This window comes from Struthio camelus, chromosome 1 (assembly GCF_040807025.1).
Source record: "Struthio camelus isolate bStrCam1 chromosome 1, bStrCam1.hap1, whole genome shotgun sequence".
NCBI classification, from domain to species: Eukaryota; Metazoa; Chordata; class Aves; order Struthioniformes; family Struthionidae; genus Struthio; species Struthio camelus.
In genome coordinates, this window is record NC_090942.1 from 180308392 (window position 1) to 180328241 (window position 19850).

Genomic DNA, 19850 nt, shown 5'->3' on the forward strand with positions numbered 1-19850 from the left:
CATTTGATGAAAAAATATTATATATTTTTGAACTATAAATGTCTAAAATTTCAGCAGATTATTTTAAAATATACCTTCCATGAAAATATCAGAAAAAGATGCAGATACTAGAAATCTTGGTAAATCGGTAATGGTAAAACAATACCTGATCACATTGAAACAGGTGGAGGACAAAATGAAGGTCACACACAAAGGGTTGATACTAATGATTTATAAAGAACAATTGATTATGACAAAAATTATGCAGATTAAAGAAGCAGTTTATGAGGTGAATATGAAGAGTAATCATCTTACTTCATTTTATGGGAAATAAACTTTGCTTGGAAAAAAGCCTCTGAAGAATGGTGCTGCTAGCATGCATTTTTTAAGCACTTTGACCAGAAAAACACAGGCTTAGGGCTTCTCAGGCACAGTGAATCAGGGCAGTAGCAACTGAGGAAAAGCATTTAGACAGTATACCAACTACTGGAGTTTTACTTTTTCAGTAAAATATTTAGTTGTGAATTATTGTTTGCTCAACAATGAAAAGCTAAAGATGAGTTAAACTGAGGGATAGCTTTCAAGTGAGCGAGCATTTAACTTTCATCTTATATTTAAAAAATTTTTGTCATGGTAATTAAGCAGTAGCATTATTTTACATAATGTCCAAGCATCAATAAATATATGTTTGTCTATAAAGTTATAATTTATCAAAACGACATTCAAGGCAAAACAGAAAATACTAAAGAAAACTAAAGAATATGATGAAGGCTTGATATAGCTTTAACAGGTACATCCAGGGTAACTGTAAAATAGACTGTAAGAAATGTAGAGAATGGAAGGGATCTTTTTTCTTCTTTCTCCACTGGCTTGCAAGATAGCATCCTCTTTTTATATATCATCATTATAAGGCTACAAATGAGGCAGAAAAGGCAAATTCACATCTTTCAGTTAAAAAAAAGAAAAAAATAAGTATGTTGTTTTAAAAAATGGTTTACGGCAAAATGAGTGGGGTGTAGAACAAACCATTATATAAACCACTTTGAGGAGCAGAGATGAGTAGGTAGATGCATGGGAATCTGGGATGCCATTATCCACATAAGGGTAGCTAGCAACCTGCGCTGCAGTGCCTTTATGAATAGGAAGCCAGAGATGACAAGCAGCAGTGAATCATAAAGAAATAAGTGTCGGTGAAACGACACAAATGAAATTAACATTGAAATGAACAGGCTGATCTTATATCTGTTGGTTAATAATAAAATTATATTTATTTATGATTGACTTGTTTTCAAAAAAGTGCTGTAAGCCCATCAACTATTAACAAATAAAAGAATTATCAAAAGATATAATAATATTTTTCTCTGAAAGTTTGCTTTTGCTACTCTTTTAAATTAGTGCTGCATTGTAGTGTCAAAACCAAGAATAGTGGATGAAGGAAACTTTTCCAGATCTTACTTTATTATTGTATACTAATAACTTAATTACTCGGGCACAGGCAACAGGCATCTATTTGTTTATTGTAGAAAAAAAAATTCAGCTGTTCATTCAAGCACACACACATAACACAAACTGAATTCTACTATGTTAGGCAATGCCATCTCATATTTCTAGACATGTGCAACTCAGATGACCACAGTATCTGTTCAGTTCAACCTTAAATCAAAAGTGCCGTGAGTTTGATGCTTTCTATACATGTCAAATTTGCAGCATACGCCATTCATGCAAGTCTAACATGCTTTTGAACCTTGACATATTGACAGATATGAACACTTAATAGCTGCTACAGACACTGAAAAGTCATGAAGAACGCATTCATATATAATACACATTTTTTTCATTAATATAAAGAAAATGTCCAATGCTTTGTTACCTATGTAGTATGAAGCAATAATTTCAACCTTTAATCTATCCCTTATTCTATGAGAAAATATAATATCTCAAGGAGAATGATTGATCTAATGTGTCCCCAGAAAGGTCTTTGAGTCAAATTTTGTTGGAAATATCTTGGTTTTCTGCAACGGTAAATCCTTAGGTATGTCTGCATCTCACAAAGCAGTGCCATGCTAGAGAAGCGTGATGTTGCTCGCTATATGGTGATATGTCTAAATGATGCAAAGCCACAGATATGCCAAAGAAAATAGCTTGAATCCTGGAAAGATCATAACTACCTAAGCATGAAGGAGGGTGGAGAAGTTCTAGAACAGGCTAACTCACCAAAATACAGCAATGCTCTGGCATAGCTATGTTGTTTACTGTTCCAGAAGCAGCTGTTGAAAGTTAGTTTAGGAATCTCTCTTTCGTGCAACATTGCATAGCACCATGTACCTCTGTAGTTAAATTGTTGTTATTTTTTAAGGTAGAGAACTCAAGGGAAATATGTCATTCTAGCTTCCATTGTTTCTTGACAGAGGACCTCAGCCTCTTAAAGTGTTTTCTTGACAAAATTGATTTGCATGTATATTAGATTTTTGCTTTGGATTTTTGTCCTAATCATCAAGGGCATTAAAGAAATATTTTTTTCTGAATTATAAAGTACCTTGTAATTGTACTTTACTCCCTTATTAAGTAGTAGATCATGACCCAATTCACAAAAGAGCTATGAATCATAATGGTAACAGTTATAATAATTTCTGAGTCAGGTTCTCAGGATAATAGTGTGGCAGAGTTGAGAATTTGGTGTCTCATCTGCAAAACTGAATGTAAATAAAGAAACGGTAAGCAGATCTTTACCTCAATAAATTTGCATTATATTAACATGCCAGTATAATATCTTCTGGCCCAAGAGGGCAGGCATATTTTCGTAATTCTTTTAATCAACCTTGATACCTGTCTCTGGATGAACACACACTCAACAATGTGTCACTGAATATTCACTCAGGAAGGTAGGTCAGGTCTAATTCTCCAGTTTATCACACACTAAACTCCCAGATAGGCCCACGGCAGTCCTATGTGCAAGCCCAAAGTATCTGAAGAGCTATGCAGATATTTCACAACCAGTTAAGATTACATTCTGTGAAAGTTACATATCAGCTAATTAAACCTCCTGCATAATTGAAAGCAAGTAGGAATTTACCTTCATTACTTTCTTTGTGTTGAGACCAGTAATATCGTTAAGGGGTGTAAAACATAAAGAGGGCAAGAGTAGAATCTGGAGAAGCAGCAAGGTTTAGCCAGAATTAGTACAGAATTGTACAAATATGTTTCTGTGGATGTGGTGAGAAGGGAGATTGTCAGAAATTTACAGCTATCTGGAAACTAAATGCTTAGCTTAAAATGATGGAGAAAAATCTGGGTTTTGCTTTATCAAGTTTAATGCCTGGATAACAAGTCACTCATTTATTTGTTTCTTCACCTTCAGTGTCATGATATAGCATATATCTGCTCTCTTCTTAAAAGGTAATTTCCTTATTTAAAAAATCAGTTAGTGGATACTAGTTTATCCTTCCCAGTTAAAATTCTGTATCTACAAAAAATGGAAATGCAGAGCAAAAGTACAGTTAACCCAACGTTTTTCTCGGCCTTTTAGTATCTAAATGTAACTATACCGGTATGAAACTATAGTTGCTGTGACTTTACTACTTTTACTTTTTAAAAGTTCAAGGGTGTGAGGGCAGTAGATCTGTCTTATAGATACATACAGGAAAGCAAAGCAAGTTAGAAATATGAAAGGCAGTGTTCCATTATTTTATAACATTACAGAAAAGCAATTTCAAAATCCTATTCCAATCTCCCAGGATAAATCATTGAAATTATACAGCTTCAGCACCTAATTAGACCAAACAGTAGGATTTGTTTGCTGTTTGTTTGTTTTTTTCTATATAGCTTTGGGAAGGTGGTGTTGATAAGCAGAGGGAAAGTACATGCCATTGCACACTGGACAATATTTCTTTTTAGATCTCATTTAGCTAAAAAATAGCACAGTTTGCTTTCATAAATCTCTAAATATAAGTGACTAGAAGAATTGTTTTCCTGGTAAAAAATTTTATTCTCCCCAAGATATACCAACTTTGCATCTGCAAATGATCATCCTTCTTTCTTTTACTCCTTTTTTTCTTCATCTATGCACAATTTGACTGTAAGATTTATTTTTTCTTTTTTTTTCTACTTCAGGAATATGCTAGTTTCAGATTGCATTTATGATACATTCAACAGCAATATATTGATACACAATTCAGCATCAAAACTATGCATTTTTCCTAGAAAGCAAATTTATTATGGGAAATGAAAGTTAACAGTTACTAACTTTTGTATCACTGAAAAAAATAACAAACACTGAGTTATAAAGTTTTTGGTCATTTTTAGGGAAACAGCAGCATTTATTTCTTCTGTACTTAGAGCATCTGATTATAGTAACTTCGTACATTTTACTTTGAATAAGTAAATTGCCCTACAATTAAGGAATTATTTATATACTTTTTGCTATTTACATCAGCAAAAAGGGTTTATTTAGCCATCTGCCAGATATCTTGTATTATATAATAGTCATTTAATATGCTAGAAGAGTCCAGTACATTATAAAATGAGTGTCATAAATAACTAAGGCCTTATAATTTCTCTAATATGACAGTATCACATTTGTAAAAAGTGCAAGTGTAAAAAGTGTGCATAACAAAATAATGCACACATGTACCCTTCATGCATAAACTCTAATAGTGGATCTTTTCTTTATAATTCAGTGGAATATTTGCCATATTGGAAGTGAAAATATTTTTTTTTCATTTTAGAATTTTTAGAAATCAAATTTTTTCCTCAATCCCTTAAAGTATGATTTATTTATTTGATATGACATTACATTAAGGAAGAAGAGTTCGATATCAGATAAATCTTATAAGAATTAAATATTTAGCTTTGGTAGCTATGCTCCTTTCATATCAGAGAACAGAAATCCAGCTGTTGCAACAGCAGCTATTAGAATGGGAAAATATTTTCTAAAATGTGTAAAAAATGGTAAAAAAAAAAAGGTAAAAAAAGCTTTTTTTTGATACTTACAAATATTTTACTGATCTTTCTCTTATGATCTTTTATATCTGCTTCATTTTTCTTCAGAAGTGTCCTCCATTGCCTGCTCTCTCTGCTTTAACACTGCATTTTCTCCTCTTCATTCCCACTGTTTCTCCATAGTTAAAGGAACTTTTCATTGCAACTTCTGCCATTTAGACTAACATTCACCTCATTGTTTCCGCATCCCTACTCAATATATTACTGAAAGCATATTTCCTCTTCAAAAAAGATATTTCGTATTATAAAAAGAAATTCTTGTATTTGGGCTTTCAGTCTAAGCTGTCCAGAAACTAAATGTGAAATAACAAAGCCAAGCTGTTCAGATTCTCCTGAAAATCAAAATGCTTCATCAAAAGATGGATGGGTTAAATTAATCCCTCAATGCCAGAATTATTCTTTTCTATAGATTAAAAATATGTAAGTGCTGATTCTACTAATTTCCAGTTTCTTTAGTCAGAAAAATATTCTCTTATAATAAAACTCTCCCATTTTTGATGTGTGCTTGCTTTTCTCAGTGCAAAACAGAGCAGTAGTATCCTGTGGAACATTAAGTCCAAGAGAATTTCAGTGTTTCATGTGAACACATTGCATGCTCTTCTGAGGTAGTTTTCTTTGCTCCACTGATGAAGAACATCCTGTCAAAGAGCTATCACTGTTTTAGAGCTGTTCTATTTCAAGATGGCACTGATATTTGGATCTAGCCTTAAACTAGTTCCGCCAATTGTTGAAGATAAGATGTGAGAAGAGAAGCTTTGTGGGCCTTGTCTCCTTTCTTCTGTCTTAGTAAATGGAACCCTTAAAGAGAAGACAATATTATTACACTTGTGTGCACTTTGTCACACTATCTTATTGTCAGTGACAATAAGACTTCAGGCATCAACTAGAAGTTATTACTGTCGTATTTAGAAACAGTAGAAAACCTCTCTCTATAATGTATTTTACTAAAAAAATCTACATTCTGAGTGAAATCCAGATGGATGTTTATTATCTAATGGTCATAGAATATAGAAAAAAAATACAGACTCTGATGTCACTTTAGTGTAGGACACTTGTAGTGGACATAAAAAAACTGTATCATAAAGTCAAGGTGGACACTGATCTTTTAACACATTATTCTGTATCCTGACTAGAAAAAGATGAAAAATCTTACGTCAAAAGACTACAGAAACTGATTTCACCATTAAGAAAAATAAAACTTAGGTAGAGTTCAGTACCTTTGCTCCTTAAGGAGGAGGAATTCTACTGTGTGCTAATAGGAGTGGAACTCTGACATTTCACTATAGACTATTTAACGTGAATTGATTTTTTTCCTATTAAAACAAATGAACCAGAACATTCAGAAAACAGAATAAGCTTATGTCATCAGTTTTACTGGAAAATATTTTGTTTCATGAGCTTTGTAGAATAAATTCATTAAGATTTGGACTTATGTAATGTTTATTGCTGTCTGTGATTATCATGGACAACCATTCAGCAACTTTGGTAAGGCAAAAGTACTGATATTAACTGAATTCTTCATATATGATACTGCCTGGTCTAATTGAAAGAGTTTATTGATTGATTTTTTAACTTTACCCCTGCTATTTATTATGAACTAAAACGTGAGGTACAGTTTTTAAAGACACATAAGAAGACAAGCTTCCTGATCTTAGGATTTCAGAGCCTGATTTTTAAAACGTTGCATGCAATCATGTAACTGTCCCTGAATGATTCCTCTTTACTTTTGAAACATAGAGTGCAAGTGATGCTTAACGGTGAAAGTAAATACCTCTGCATTGCTTAGAACTTTGCCAGCTTGGCTTCTTAGAAAACGTAATGCAAGAAAGCAGACTGTGGGGTTTGATGTATAGCGGGATTTGAGCGAAGTTAAGAGAGTCAACAAACAGATGCAGCAACTTGTGCAGCAGCTTGCAGAAAAGGTGGCCAGGTCTCTACTTGGGCAGTGTTCGTGGACTCTGCAATGGTGGTGGCACGCTGCAAGGCGTAGTCCCCAGCAGCCACTGGGGCAACTACCCCACACATCAAGGGCCCTGAGTCAGCCCAGGCCCCTGGGGAAGGATACAGTTTTGCAGGTCAGGGGCTGCAGGGATGCCTGGGACCCTTGGCTGGGGCTGGAGCTGTGGCCAGAGGAGGTGGGCCCTTTGCCTGTGGGAGGTGTGAATTGTTAGAGGGTCTGTGTTGTCCAGTAAGGAGCTGTAGGAGGGGGTCACCAAAATGTGCAGCATCAGAGATGATGAACAGGAGCTTCTCCAGGAGCCTGCGGTTTCAAGACCCTGACCCCAACCATACTGAGGGAGGGTCAGACAGAGTCTGTTCTTATTGAGTTGGGAAATAGAGATTCCCATGAGGATGCAAGTGGGAAGCCTGTGACTTCTGGCACAAGGAGATGAGTTTCTGCCTCACCTGGAGATTCAGAACTACAGGACAGGTCAGTGCTCTGATAGTAGACGAGGGTTTGGAAGCTGTGTCCAATGAAGCACCCCAACCTGCTGAGCCTGAGCCCCACAGTGGCAGCATCAGGAGGACACAGTGAATGGTAGCAGTGAACAACTCCCTGCTGCAGGGGATGACAGGTGATTGAGAAGCCAATGAATGTAAGCACTCTACTGGACCTGATGCTCGAAACAAGGAAGAACTGATGAGGAATGTGAAGGTTGGTGGCAGCCTTGGCTGAAGTGACACTTAGATGGAGAGGCTCAAGATCTTGCGAGAAGAGAATAAGGCTAATAGCAGGATCACAACCCTGAACTTCAAGAGAGGAGGCTTTGGCCTGCTCAGAAAGCTTGGAAGGGATACAGTATTGAAGGGAGTTCCAGGAGAGCTGCTTACTTTCCAAGGTTTACACCCCTGAAGCTCAAGAATGGTCTGTCCTGATGAAAAGGCAATCAAGCAAAGGTGATAGGAAGCCTGCATAGCTGAACTGGAGCTCATAACTAAACTCGGACATAAAAAGGAAGTTTACAAGAGGTGGAAGTAGGGTCCAATCATCCAGGAGGAATACAGACACACTGTCTGAGAACGCTAGGCTGCAATTAGGAAAGTCAAACTCCGTCTGGAGCTGAATCTGGCAAGAGACATGAAGAGCAGCAAGAAAGGCTTCTGTAAGTACATAAACAAAAGGAAGGCTAGGCAATATGTGAGCCTGCTGCTGAATATTTTCTTTGTATCAGTTTTTAATGGTAAGACTGGCCTTCAGAAATCCCAGGCCCCTGAGGCCAGTGGGCAAGTCTGGTGCAAGGAAGACTAACCCTTAGATTAAGCTGGAAAGATTTAAGCAAACTGGACATACACAAGTCCATAGGACCTGATGGGATGGACCGATACTTGCTGAGGGAGCTCGCCGATGTCCTTGTGAGGGCACTTAGTTTTCTTCGAAAGGTCATGGTGATTGGTGGAGGTTCCTGGGGACTGAAAGAATGCAAATGACACTCCTATATTTGAGAAAAGGACAAAAGGGAGAATCTGGGGAACTGTAGGTTGGTCAGCAGAGGGGACAAGTAGTAACTGGTAGCAATTCCAGTCCATATGAAGGACCAGAATGCGATTTGGAATAGTCAGTGTGGATTTATGAAGAAGTGTCTGGACAAGCTGAGAGCCTTCTATGACAAAATAACTAGCTTTGGTGAACAAGAAGAGAGCAGTTGATATTGTTTATCTTGACTTTATTAAGGCTTTTGATGCTGTGCCCCATACCATCCTTGTAGGCAAACTGGTGAAGTACAGGCTAGACAAGTGGAGAATGAGGTGGATTGAGAGCTGACTGAACTGCCTGGCTCAAAGTTTGTGATCAGCAGCACAAAGTTCAGTGGGAGGCCAGTCACTAGTGGTGTGCCCCAGGGGTTGATACTGGGGCCATTGTATTTAAAATCTTCATTGGTGACCTGATTCATGGGACAGAGCACACCCTTGGCAAGTTTAAAGATTTTTTAAAAATGGGAGAAGTGGTTAATACCTTAGATCGCTGTATTGCCATTCAGAAGGACCTTGACAGGCTGTACAAATGGGCTGACAAGAATCTCATAAAGTTCAACAGGGAAACGCCAAGTCCTGTACCCGTGGAAGAATAACCCCATGCACCAGTACAGGCTGGGGACTGACTGGCTGAAAGCAGGTTGTCAGAGAATAATCAAGAGGGTGCTGTTGGTACCAAGCTGTTCACCAGATAGTAATGTGAGCTTGTGTCCAAGAAGGCCAACAGCATCCTGGGCTGCATTAGGAGGAGTGTTGGGGCAGGTCAAGGGAGGTGATCCTTTCCTTCTAATCAGCCCTGATGAGGCCCTACCTGGAGTACTATGTCCAGTTCTGGGCTCTCCACTACAACAGAGACGTGGAGTTACCGGAGCAAGTCCAACAAAGGTCATTGAGATGATGATTAATGGATTGGAGAATCTTTTATATGAGGAGAGTCTGAGAGAGCTGAGATTGTTCAGCCTGAAGAAGAGGAGGCTCAGCAGGGGATTTTATCAATGTGTATAAATACCTAATCTAGGAAATAAAGAAGATAGAGCCAGACACTTCTTAGTGGTGTCCAGTAAAATACAGATGAAAATATTGGAAATTCCATTTAAATATAATTGTGTTTTGTTGTTATTGTTGTGATTTGTTTTGTTTTGTTTTGTTTTTTTTTTTTATTGTGATCAAACCCTGGAATAGGTTGCCCAGAGAGGTTGTGGATTTTCTGTCCTTGGAGATTTTCAACACCTAATCAGGTGCTGAGCAACCTGCTGTAGTTGACCCTCCTTTGAGCATGGGGGTTGGACTAGAAGACCTCCAGATCTCCTTTCCTACGTCAACCGTTCTGAGAGAGATCTACTGCAAGGGGATCTGGGAATCTGAAACGGCAATAGAACAAAGGGAACAGGAGTCTGTCCCCTGGAATATCTTGTTTCTCAGTTTTCGATCAGTTTTCTTTTAAGAAAGATGGTACAAGATCAGATGACAGTGAAGCATAGTGTTGCGAATGATTTTAATTTTTTTTTCTATTTTAACATTATATTTAAATATCTTCAGCCATTATTTGATGAAGGCAATTGGTTAATACATTATATGAATTATGAGAGGTTGTGGCTCATGCTTATCAGGCATGGTCAAATAACTTTTGCATTACTAAGAACACTGTTGAATCTACAGTCAGCTCTTGATGATGGAGAGAAACAATTTGTTTTCTTTAATGAAGATCATCCTGTATATCAGGGTTTCCATTTCTACATCACTTCATTTCACTGTTACGTTTTTATTCCAGCAGTTCCATACTTAGATTCAAGAGATTTGGGCTGTTTTTGAAATGTAGTTATCTATAATTTACATTTATGTATACTTTCTATAAAATATTAAACATAAAAGCAAAATTATATGTCTCACTACATCTGTGAAGCTGACTTTGCAAAATTTGAGGGATTTGTCTGTCTTATTTCATCATTTTAAATCAAAATTACTTAATCAATTTAAATGAAAATTAGATGTAATATTTGCAAAACTACATTTTCATTCTCTCAGAATGACATTTTGGATCTTTTCAAGTCATGTATCATCACCCAAAAGTGGAAAGGCAAAAATCTCTTAGCTCTTAAGAATGAGAGAAAGATGACAGAAGACAGGTGAAATAGGAGGAATGGAGGAGCTCAAATCAGAGATAGAACAGGCAGAGATATTTAGAGAGAAAATATAGTTTCTTTCCAGCAACATTTAATTGTCTACTTTTCATTTTCAGCACTCTATTTCTTTTTAAGATTAAATTTTTAATCTTAAATTTTACTTAAATAATTACTTTTTAATATTCTCATATGATTTTTGTATTAAAAGAAAGAAGCTGAAAATGGTTGTAGTAAACAAACTGCTGCTGCACATACTTTCTTTCACCCTCGTGCCAGGCAAAAGAGTGAATGTCACAACTGGACATTTCTCTTTTTCAGAGAAATCATCACCAAATAGAATTAGCATCATCAATGTCACTCTCAGAAAGGGTGAAAGTCAAGGAGAATGTTGAGCGCTCTAAGATAATACACAGTCCCCTGAGTTAATAGTAGGTGAAGAAATTAATAATTTCTCTCAGCATGGCTTAGGAAGAATAAAAATGTTTGTATTTTGAAAGTCCAGCCTTCCATGTCTTCCCTTTTCAAGAAGTGTACAATTAATGTTTTCATACTCTTTTTAATAATTGTAAAAGAAAATGAACTGGATAGCCTGGGTAAGTAGCAAAAGAAGAAAAAAGCAATATCTCTATAAAAAAATCAATTACTGATTGGAGGGAATTGTTCCATCTATTGATATTATCGGCCTTGGATTTTGCTTTAGGCTTGTTCTCTAGTTGTCTTTTCTCTCATACAGACAGACAAATCTCAAATATGTATACAGTGGTTTTTTTTCCACTTCTAAAGATATATTCACACCATTCTGTACTGTATTTAACAAATATTGAATATTATTTTAATAGTGAAGAGGGAATGAAAGGTTTTTATTGGCATTGCATCATAGAAGTAAGAGCCTGCCAACTTCATTGATTTGATTTGATTAAAAAAACATGAAGTTATTCCACAAAATTATTTCTCTGTGATTGAAGTCATGCATTTTACAAATGCTTCATAAAGCAAATTATAGGTTGTAAAGGCATGAAGACATAAATTAGGCAAAAACAACTTTTCTTAAACACTCAGCTCTAGTTATGTAAGCTATGATTATGCCTATACCTGTCTATCCTATTAATAATCAAAATGTGCATACATTCAGCAGACTTGGCAACATCTCTGCAGTAGCAAGACCTAGAAATATTTTAAGTGTGATTATTTACAGTTTTTATCATCAAAACGAACTATTGTCTCTTTTAAAGATTCTAACAATTCACAAAAAGGCATCTTGAAAAAGTCTCTACCAGATTCCCCAATTTTTCAGGTTTTTGTTTTATTTTGATTTTTTTTTTTTTGACTCACAGAAAGATACTTTGGATTTAAATACGATTTTCGTCTTTGGAAGTGTTATAATTTTGCCTGTATTAGTAACTAAGTTCATTACCCAGAAGGTGAGAGGGTTATCTAGGTTCAAAAGATTGACCTAATCAGAAAAGGACTGCACTAAAACCATGGTCTCTTCCCTTTCAGGGTAGCCATGAGGCTCTGGAATAGATCTCCTGAGATCCTCCTGAAGGAGCTGTTTTTATTATAAGTTGTATTATTACAAAGTAGAGTAGAGAATAGGTGAAAGGAAGGACATTAATAGTTGTGACAAATAAGTGATAGATCCCACTCCTTGAATGTTTATAATTTCATACAAGACAGAAGTATGCAAGTAAGAAAGAGGAATAGTACCCTTCTCAGATTGGTAAGCAAGCCTTTCCACTGAGAGCTAAGAGTCCTTATCCTATCTGCAAAATAATCTTCTTATTAATATTATGTTTGATCTTGTGCTTTGTATTATTGAAATTCATATTAATCTATTAATCTGATATTCAGCTTATCCAGTTATGACTTTTTTCCTGCTTTCTCAGTCCAAAGAGCTGGAAATAACGTGATGTCACAGAGAAAAGTGGTTTACGGTGTGGTATTGAAAATAGCTACTGCAAGTTCTGGTGTGTGATATGAAGTCTGAGAATGCAGAGCCTACCAGAATTATTTCTGAAGAACTGAGGAAAACCATTCTGGCATAGTCACACCTACACAAACTAGACAATTGTTTCTGGAGTAGACTGTTATCAAAATAGCATCCAGCATCTATTTTTGGCTCTCTGGAAAGAGGTAGGGATAATTGGGAAGTCAAGAACCAGGACTGGATTAGTTAGTTAATTGACAGTGTTGATGGGCTATATCCTGAAAAGGTCTTTGATATATCTTAATAGAATGATGAGCAGTCAGTATGCAAGTTTCTGTTCCCCCTACACCTATATACCTCTGCTATGTAATCTGTGTTAAGCAATGGATGGAGAATGGACGGAAAATAAGGAGAATTATTAATTTGTCAGCCCACTGTAATGAGAAGGAGAGTGCATGCAAGAAGTGTAGAAGAGAAATAATGGATTGGCTGTTAAATAAGAAGAAAGAAAAAGTATTATGCAATTAGATTCCCTGCAGAGGTCTAGCTGTTTCTGCAACAGAGATGTCTGCACAAAGCATTTCACTCTCTATGTCATGATATATTAAACTGTGTGCTAAATCTTACATTTCTATCTTTTCAACCTGTCATCAGTAGGTCTCCTGCAATTATCAGTTTGACAGGCTTGTCTAGCCCAGCCCCCAGCATTGTTAACTCGGGAAGAGAAGACAAATTCCAGTCAGAACAAACAGTGAAAGAGAAATATTCCCCATGGCACGACAGAGTCTATACCAAAGTCAAAGAGGCTGTGAGGTTCATACCCAAATTTAGCAAATTTATACAGAGTCATAGATTTTATGGCCTGAAGCTACAGCTGTGATCTTGTAGACTGACTTTCTGCCAGAGGAACACAAAATTTCACCCAGTCGTCTCTGCCTTGAGGACATGCCTTCTCATTGAGTTTGAACATGTCTTTCTAAAAAGTATCAGTAGAGATATGAAAACTTCAGGTAACACAGGAACTACTAACATAATTCCAATAATTCCTTGCTATCACTGATTTAAAAAGTTGAACATTGTCCTTTGTCTGAATTTGTCAAGTTGCTATTTCCAGTCATTGGATCGTGTTATTCCTCTGTCAGGGTCCTAAAATCTTCTCTTTATGCAGATACTTATACCCTATGATCAGATTACCTCTTAGGAAAAAAAATACACACACACACACACACACACACACACATATATATAAATAAACCTTACATCTCTCATGGAATTTCCAGTATGTTTTTGTAATTTCAAATAATTCCTTTTTAGTTATTTTAGCAGTTTCTCCATACTTTTTACATCATCTACAAGCATAATATCTGCCTCCGCTAGTTTTCATGGATGTACCGTTAGAGTAAGTTGCTACCAGCTGTGAGTAAAGGTGTTTCAGTCTGTTCCACTTTGCATCTACGCATCTCAAATATCTACAGGTGTCAAAACAAAATTTAAAAAAGGAGACAAACCATTTAAAATAGGTATAATAATACTCTCATGAAGTGCAGCGTATTATTATTATTATTATTATTATTTAACTGTATTTTGAGCATTAATGTAATGTATTTACATAGTCCATAAAGGTGAAAAAGAAAACAGCTGAATTGATAGCGTAATAGCTAGTGGTAAATGCAAAGTAAAAGATATTAGGGGAAAAATCTGAAGTAACTTTGCATACTAGAGAGTTCTACATTCATTGGATAAAATCAGCAAAATTCTCATTATAGAGAAGTCAGTAAAGACTGTCTTCAATATAAAGTTTAATTAAAGACTATAGCAGGAAATGTAGAGGGAAAATCCATTATATTTATCAAGTTTATCAGTTTTGATTGTCATTTCAGAAAAAAAAATAAAGATTTTAAAGGAATGCAGGAAGAACAGTACTGTGGTTAAAAGAAAAGAACAGATTTTCTACAAAAAGTGATTGAAATAATTAGAATGGCTTAACTTACAGCAGAGAAAAAGGAAGGGAGTAAAACACAAACATGAAAGGATATGATAAAAGAATATTAAATAATGAAAAAGTTAAAAAGATTAAACTGAGAACAACCCTTCTTTTTCTGTCCTAAAAAAAAGAGCAAAGAAGATATTCAAAGGTGTAAAAGGTGGAAATTCAAAACTGATGAAAGGGAAGTGTTGTCTTGCATCACTGCTACACTGTGAAAATCACTTTGTGATAATACAGCTGACTTTATATGTAAAGGTGTGCATGTGTGTGTATTTAGACCCATATTATAAATGCACATATGCATATAGAAACATTCATTCACCTAAACTTTCTTTGAACATGTTTAATTTATATTATCCCAACAAGACTGGGAGTTTCTATTTAACTATTCGTTATGTGAAGAATATATACATAAACAGCTAAAGTATATGGTGTTGTTATAATAAATATTAGGAAGTATTTTTTGAAAGATGTAAACTTCATTCTTCATGATTCAGACACATACATAGCTATTAAATATTAAGGTAAGAAACAAAACTATCCCCTGTTTTTCAATGGATTCACTGAAATATCTCCTCACACATTTGGTATTGATTGCTTTCTGAAATGAGATATTGAGCTGGACAGACCATGAATACAATTTAGTATTTTCTTTAATAGTCTGGAAAAATTAGAGCTTAAACATGGTTGAATAAAAGTGCTTTATGAGTCTTTGGATCAGAAAAAAATGGAAAATGACTTCATAGAAGATCCTACAGAAAAATACTCAGCTCAGACTTTATAAGTAGGAAAATTTCAGTAAGGGTTAACACAATTTTAAATTTGTTGAGGAGGTTTAAAAAAAACTCATCAAATTGAAGAAATAAGATTGATTTGAGCACTAAGATGTAAATTGTTCAAACTCTGTTTATTAGCCTTGAATGAGTGACATTTCTTAAACAGAACAAAACACTGTTCTATCCAGAAAGTGAAAACTTTACATTTTTTCTTATCTTAAAAGTAGACTTTTTTAATAAGAAAAAATGAGCTAATTCTTTGGGACTTTAATGAAGTTATTTTTTCTGACTTTATGGCAAGTTCACTTCTAAACTGACTTATGAAATAGAATTGGATATAGTTTGAGATTTCCAGAATACTCTTCATTTAGGATCATGGATTCATAGAGCAGAAGGACTGAGTTTACTGTATTGTAACAAATTGTGTTTAGCTATATCTTATCTTGCAAAGCCTTCTAGTTGTAAATGAAGATACTGAGATAAACAATTCATCGGTTCCTTTGAAGAGTGTAATTAAAACCCCTCATAGTGAAAAAATTGTCTTTTATTTAAATTTGTGCTGCTTCCCAGCTTTGGATCCTGTTTTGCCTTTCTTCAGTAGATAAAAGAATATCAAATATATTTTTGTTTTCTGTAACAGTATCCATTCTCTATAGTTGCCACTTGTCATTTCATTTCTTGATAAGGTAAACTGATGAAGCAGCTTAAACTTCTCATCATAAGTCATCTGCTCCAGCTTTTGAATACGTTTTGATTCTGGGCCGGTCCACCAAGCTTCATGTGTGACACATTGTACATTTTCTTTTACTTTACTATACATACTTACTATACTATATAATTATCTATATTTTTGTTTCAATTTTCTTAAATTGACAATAATGCTGAAAGTATCAGGCTTTCCATTCCCTGTGGAACCCCAGTACAATACCATTCAATGAAATTGCCATTAGGTTAACAACAATTTGAGAACGGACAGGCATCCAGTCTGAAATTTATCCATGAGATATTAAGATGTTACGAGATATTAAGTCAAGCACTTTACAGAAATCTAAGACTATTACATCCTTGACAAGTCATTCTATGAAGCAAACAGTCTTCTAAAACAGTGAAATTTTTTTTTGACAAGACTTATTTTTCAGAAAGCCATGTTGATTGGCATTAATTTTATTCCCATCTTTTAGTTCTTCATTAGTCAAATCCAAACTGGTGTTTCCATTTTTACATTAAATATGAAAATTTATTTGTTAGCTATGTTATGGAAAACTTTTTCTTTTTTTATATAAATACTGGAAAAAGCAGGCTTTTATCTTCTCTCACTCTCTCATCCATTTTAGGAGTTACAGTTCTTGAAGGGCCTATTTATGCAGTGGGAGGCCATGATGGTTGGAGCTATTTGAATACAGTTGAGAGGTGGGACCCTCAAAGTCAGCAGTGGACATTCGTGGCAAGTATGTCAATTGCCAGAAGCACTGTTGGAGTAGCAGCATTAAATGGCAAGTGAGTAGGGTATTCTTATACAGTGAAAACACGTGTCTTAGAAGGATGAATAACTGTGACAGACATTAGGAAAAAACTTCTATTATATTGCAGTAGAGGTTGTCTTTTAAATAAGGGCCGACACAGTTGGGCATACCCTCCTATATCTCCTGGCTTTCTCATTTATCTAAAATAAGTAAGTTATATATTTCTTCTATATTCCTTAAATTATTCTAAATTCCTTAAATATTCATATCAAATTATTAAGAACAAGAAATCTATGTGTGTATAATATAAACCAAGGAGATACAGGAGAATGTTTTCAAAGTGCTGTTCTGGACAAATTATCAGCTGACATATGAAATTTGTTTATGTTGTATGTGCCAATTCTAGTTAACCAGGTGAGTCTATCCACCTAATATAGTCATGCATTCAGTGATAAGGTTTGTTATATGTGCATTTTCACTTTCAAAAATTTTTCTTATAGATTATATGGCATTTATTTTAAAACAGTTTACAGTAATGCAAAATTGTGTTGTACTTGTTGCTCATCATTTTTTAAGTTTCTTACTTTTATTTACATGGCTAAAAAGAATATGGCGTGAATTGTAATTTAGAGGTAGGGAAGAAATTCATCACACAATTTTAGATATTTTTGTGCAGACATCTGCAACTAAGCCAGTCACAGTAACCACCCCTAATGATCAATGGAAGAAATATATACTTTTAAGGTATCTTTTATCTGACCTTTTTTTAGACATTTTCATTAAACAGTATGAATTGTGCTCTGTAAGTACCTATTTTCATCCTCTAATAATAAAGGAAGACTAGATAGTCTTTCTTAGATTTTGACTTCTGCCTTGTTGATGTCTTAAGTGGGGAAGATGAATCCCACCTTAGGGAAAGAAACGTGAATAAAGGGCAATGAATAAAGAATCACTTAATCAAACACTTTCCATGCAATTCTTAGTCTGAAAATCATTTATCCAAACTGTCTGGTAAACACCTTGTAAAGAGCTGATACAATCAAGCAGAAACAAGATTAATTTTGAATGTTTTCTCCATCTTCCACAACTTCTGTGAGCACTGAAGTGGACAAGGAAGCTATTCTAGTGTCAGAAGACACTAGAATAGACACCAGATATGCACAAATTTATCACTCTTTGCTCAGTTTTGACCTTTTTAACACATATATCCTCTTTTTTTTTTTTTTTTGTTCTGGCCAACACTGTAGCCTTTGCTAGGAGGTTTGGCAAGAAATTCTGTGTTGATATGTGCATTTTAATAGTGCTTGGGAATTCTGGGAACAATGGAGTAAAGAAAATTTCTGGAATATTACTTTTTTCATACTGCATGGCTATTGAGAAGCAAGTAAGAAAGGGTGAGAAACAATTGCAGATGTGGGATGGAATGAGCGAATAAAAGTTGAAGACAGAAAAGAATAGTTAATAACATTTAGGATGAGGAATACACAGGAAAAAAAAGGGACATCTTAAGGCAATAAGGATTCACAGCAGACTATGCTATTGCTTAATTCAGCAACCCACTAAATTTTGCTCCTTCCATCTCTTCCAGTTGCAAATTGGTCAGTTTTGGATATACAGTTGGAGAAACTCTCAAAAACCCATTAAGCTAGTTTGTGTGTATCATCACACCTAAGATAATCACCTGAGATAGGTAGGCTGAATTGCTTTCTGGAATAGTAGCCAGATAGTTTGTGTGTATGTTTCTTTAGCACAGTTGGGCATGTATTTAATGCTTCCCAGTTATTAAACGCTCACTTGAATACGTGTATGGCATAGCATGTAGCACACTTGCAGAAGAAAAGAGGTATCATCTGCATCTCAACAAGGTGGAACAGACACTATCAAAAACTGAGAAGTAGTGGCTGCACCGAAGCAAATAGCAAATGTACTGCTGATTTCAGGGGAACAATGATTTTATCTGAATAACACAGAGTCTTCAAAACAGATCTCATACGCTAAGAACTGAAACTTGAAAACACATGTAATTTTAGTAGGATTATACTATCTTTGAAGTGAGAGGGCTTAAAACAGTCCTGTGTACATATCTTTCAGACTGCTTTGGGCACTTCACACAAAAGTGAAACTGTGAGCTAAACATCTCAAATGTGAGATACTTAAAATCTTGAAAAATATTATCTCTTCTTTTGTATTCTAGTGCTGGAAACTATTCCAGTTGCCAGCTTATACACTTCTACAGTTTGCTTCATGGCTTTTCCAGTTAAAGCCATTGTATTTTTTTAAGCTTATAGCAGAAATAAAGAATAAAAGCTTTTTAGGCTCTGAGCTCTTTAGGCTCTGAGATGATTTATCTGTAAGTGACTTCTTATTTCTTCTTAATATATTGAACATTTTTATGCTTAACTGTGCTTTTGCAGCTACTGCTTTACATCAGTCTCAGCTTTATGGTATTTACTAGTCAATTATCAGTTACTTTGCTACTCAGACACATATACAGTCATGCCATAGGTGCATCTGGGAAAAACAGAGCCCAGAGAAATGAGTGTTATTTCACTAAAATGCAATTTAAATTTAAACTAGAAATGCTACAATATATCAACATCTTTTCTAAAACTCAAAAAGGATTGTATGAACCTGTGCATCATACTTCTATTCAAAAAACTTTTAACAACTGCAGCTATGAAAGTTTATAATCTTGCTAAATTTGTTAGAAATCAGAAAAAAAAGTATTTGAAGCTCCTTTTTTTTTTAATTATTCCATGTGCCAATCTTTTTTATGTTGTTTTTTTTTTTTGTACAATCTTTTTTTGTACATTAATATATTCTGAACTCACAATGCTATTTCATCCTTGGGGACTAAAGGAAGCATTTTCCTTTTCAAGCAAGAATCTCACCTGCTTGTTACTCCCAGATTTCCCACATATCATTTACAAGTAATAAGATAGAGTATTTGCTATCCTAGAATCAGGGACACAAAAGGCATTTCCTTATCCCAAGCCACTTCCTTAAGTTAATGTGCACCTGGAACAAATAACAAGAAGTAGGTGTTTTCCTAGATAAAAGAGACATAGCAGATCTATTCTATCAGAAGTTCAATAAAGCAGCTGATTTGATATCATATGGAAA

At 35.1% G+C, this 19850-nt stretch overlaps 1 protein-coding gene across 1 annotated transcript in view; it reads left to right on the forward strand.

Annotated features, from left to right (window-relative positions):
• KLHL1 (kelch like family member 1) overlaps positions 1–19850 on the forward strand; it is a 258070-nt gene that overhangs the window by 203934 nt on the left and 34286 nt on the right. The window contains exon 8 of the mRNA XM_068929677.1: positions 16599–16761. Within this exon, the coding sequence (XP_068785778.1) occupies positions 16599–16761 (163 nt within the window). The remainder of the gene's footprint in view (positions 1–16598; positions 16762–19850) is intronic.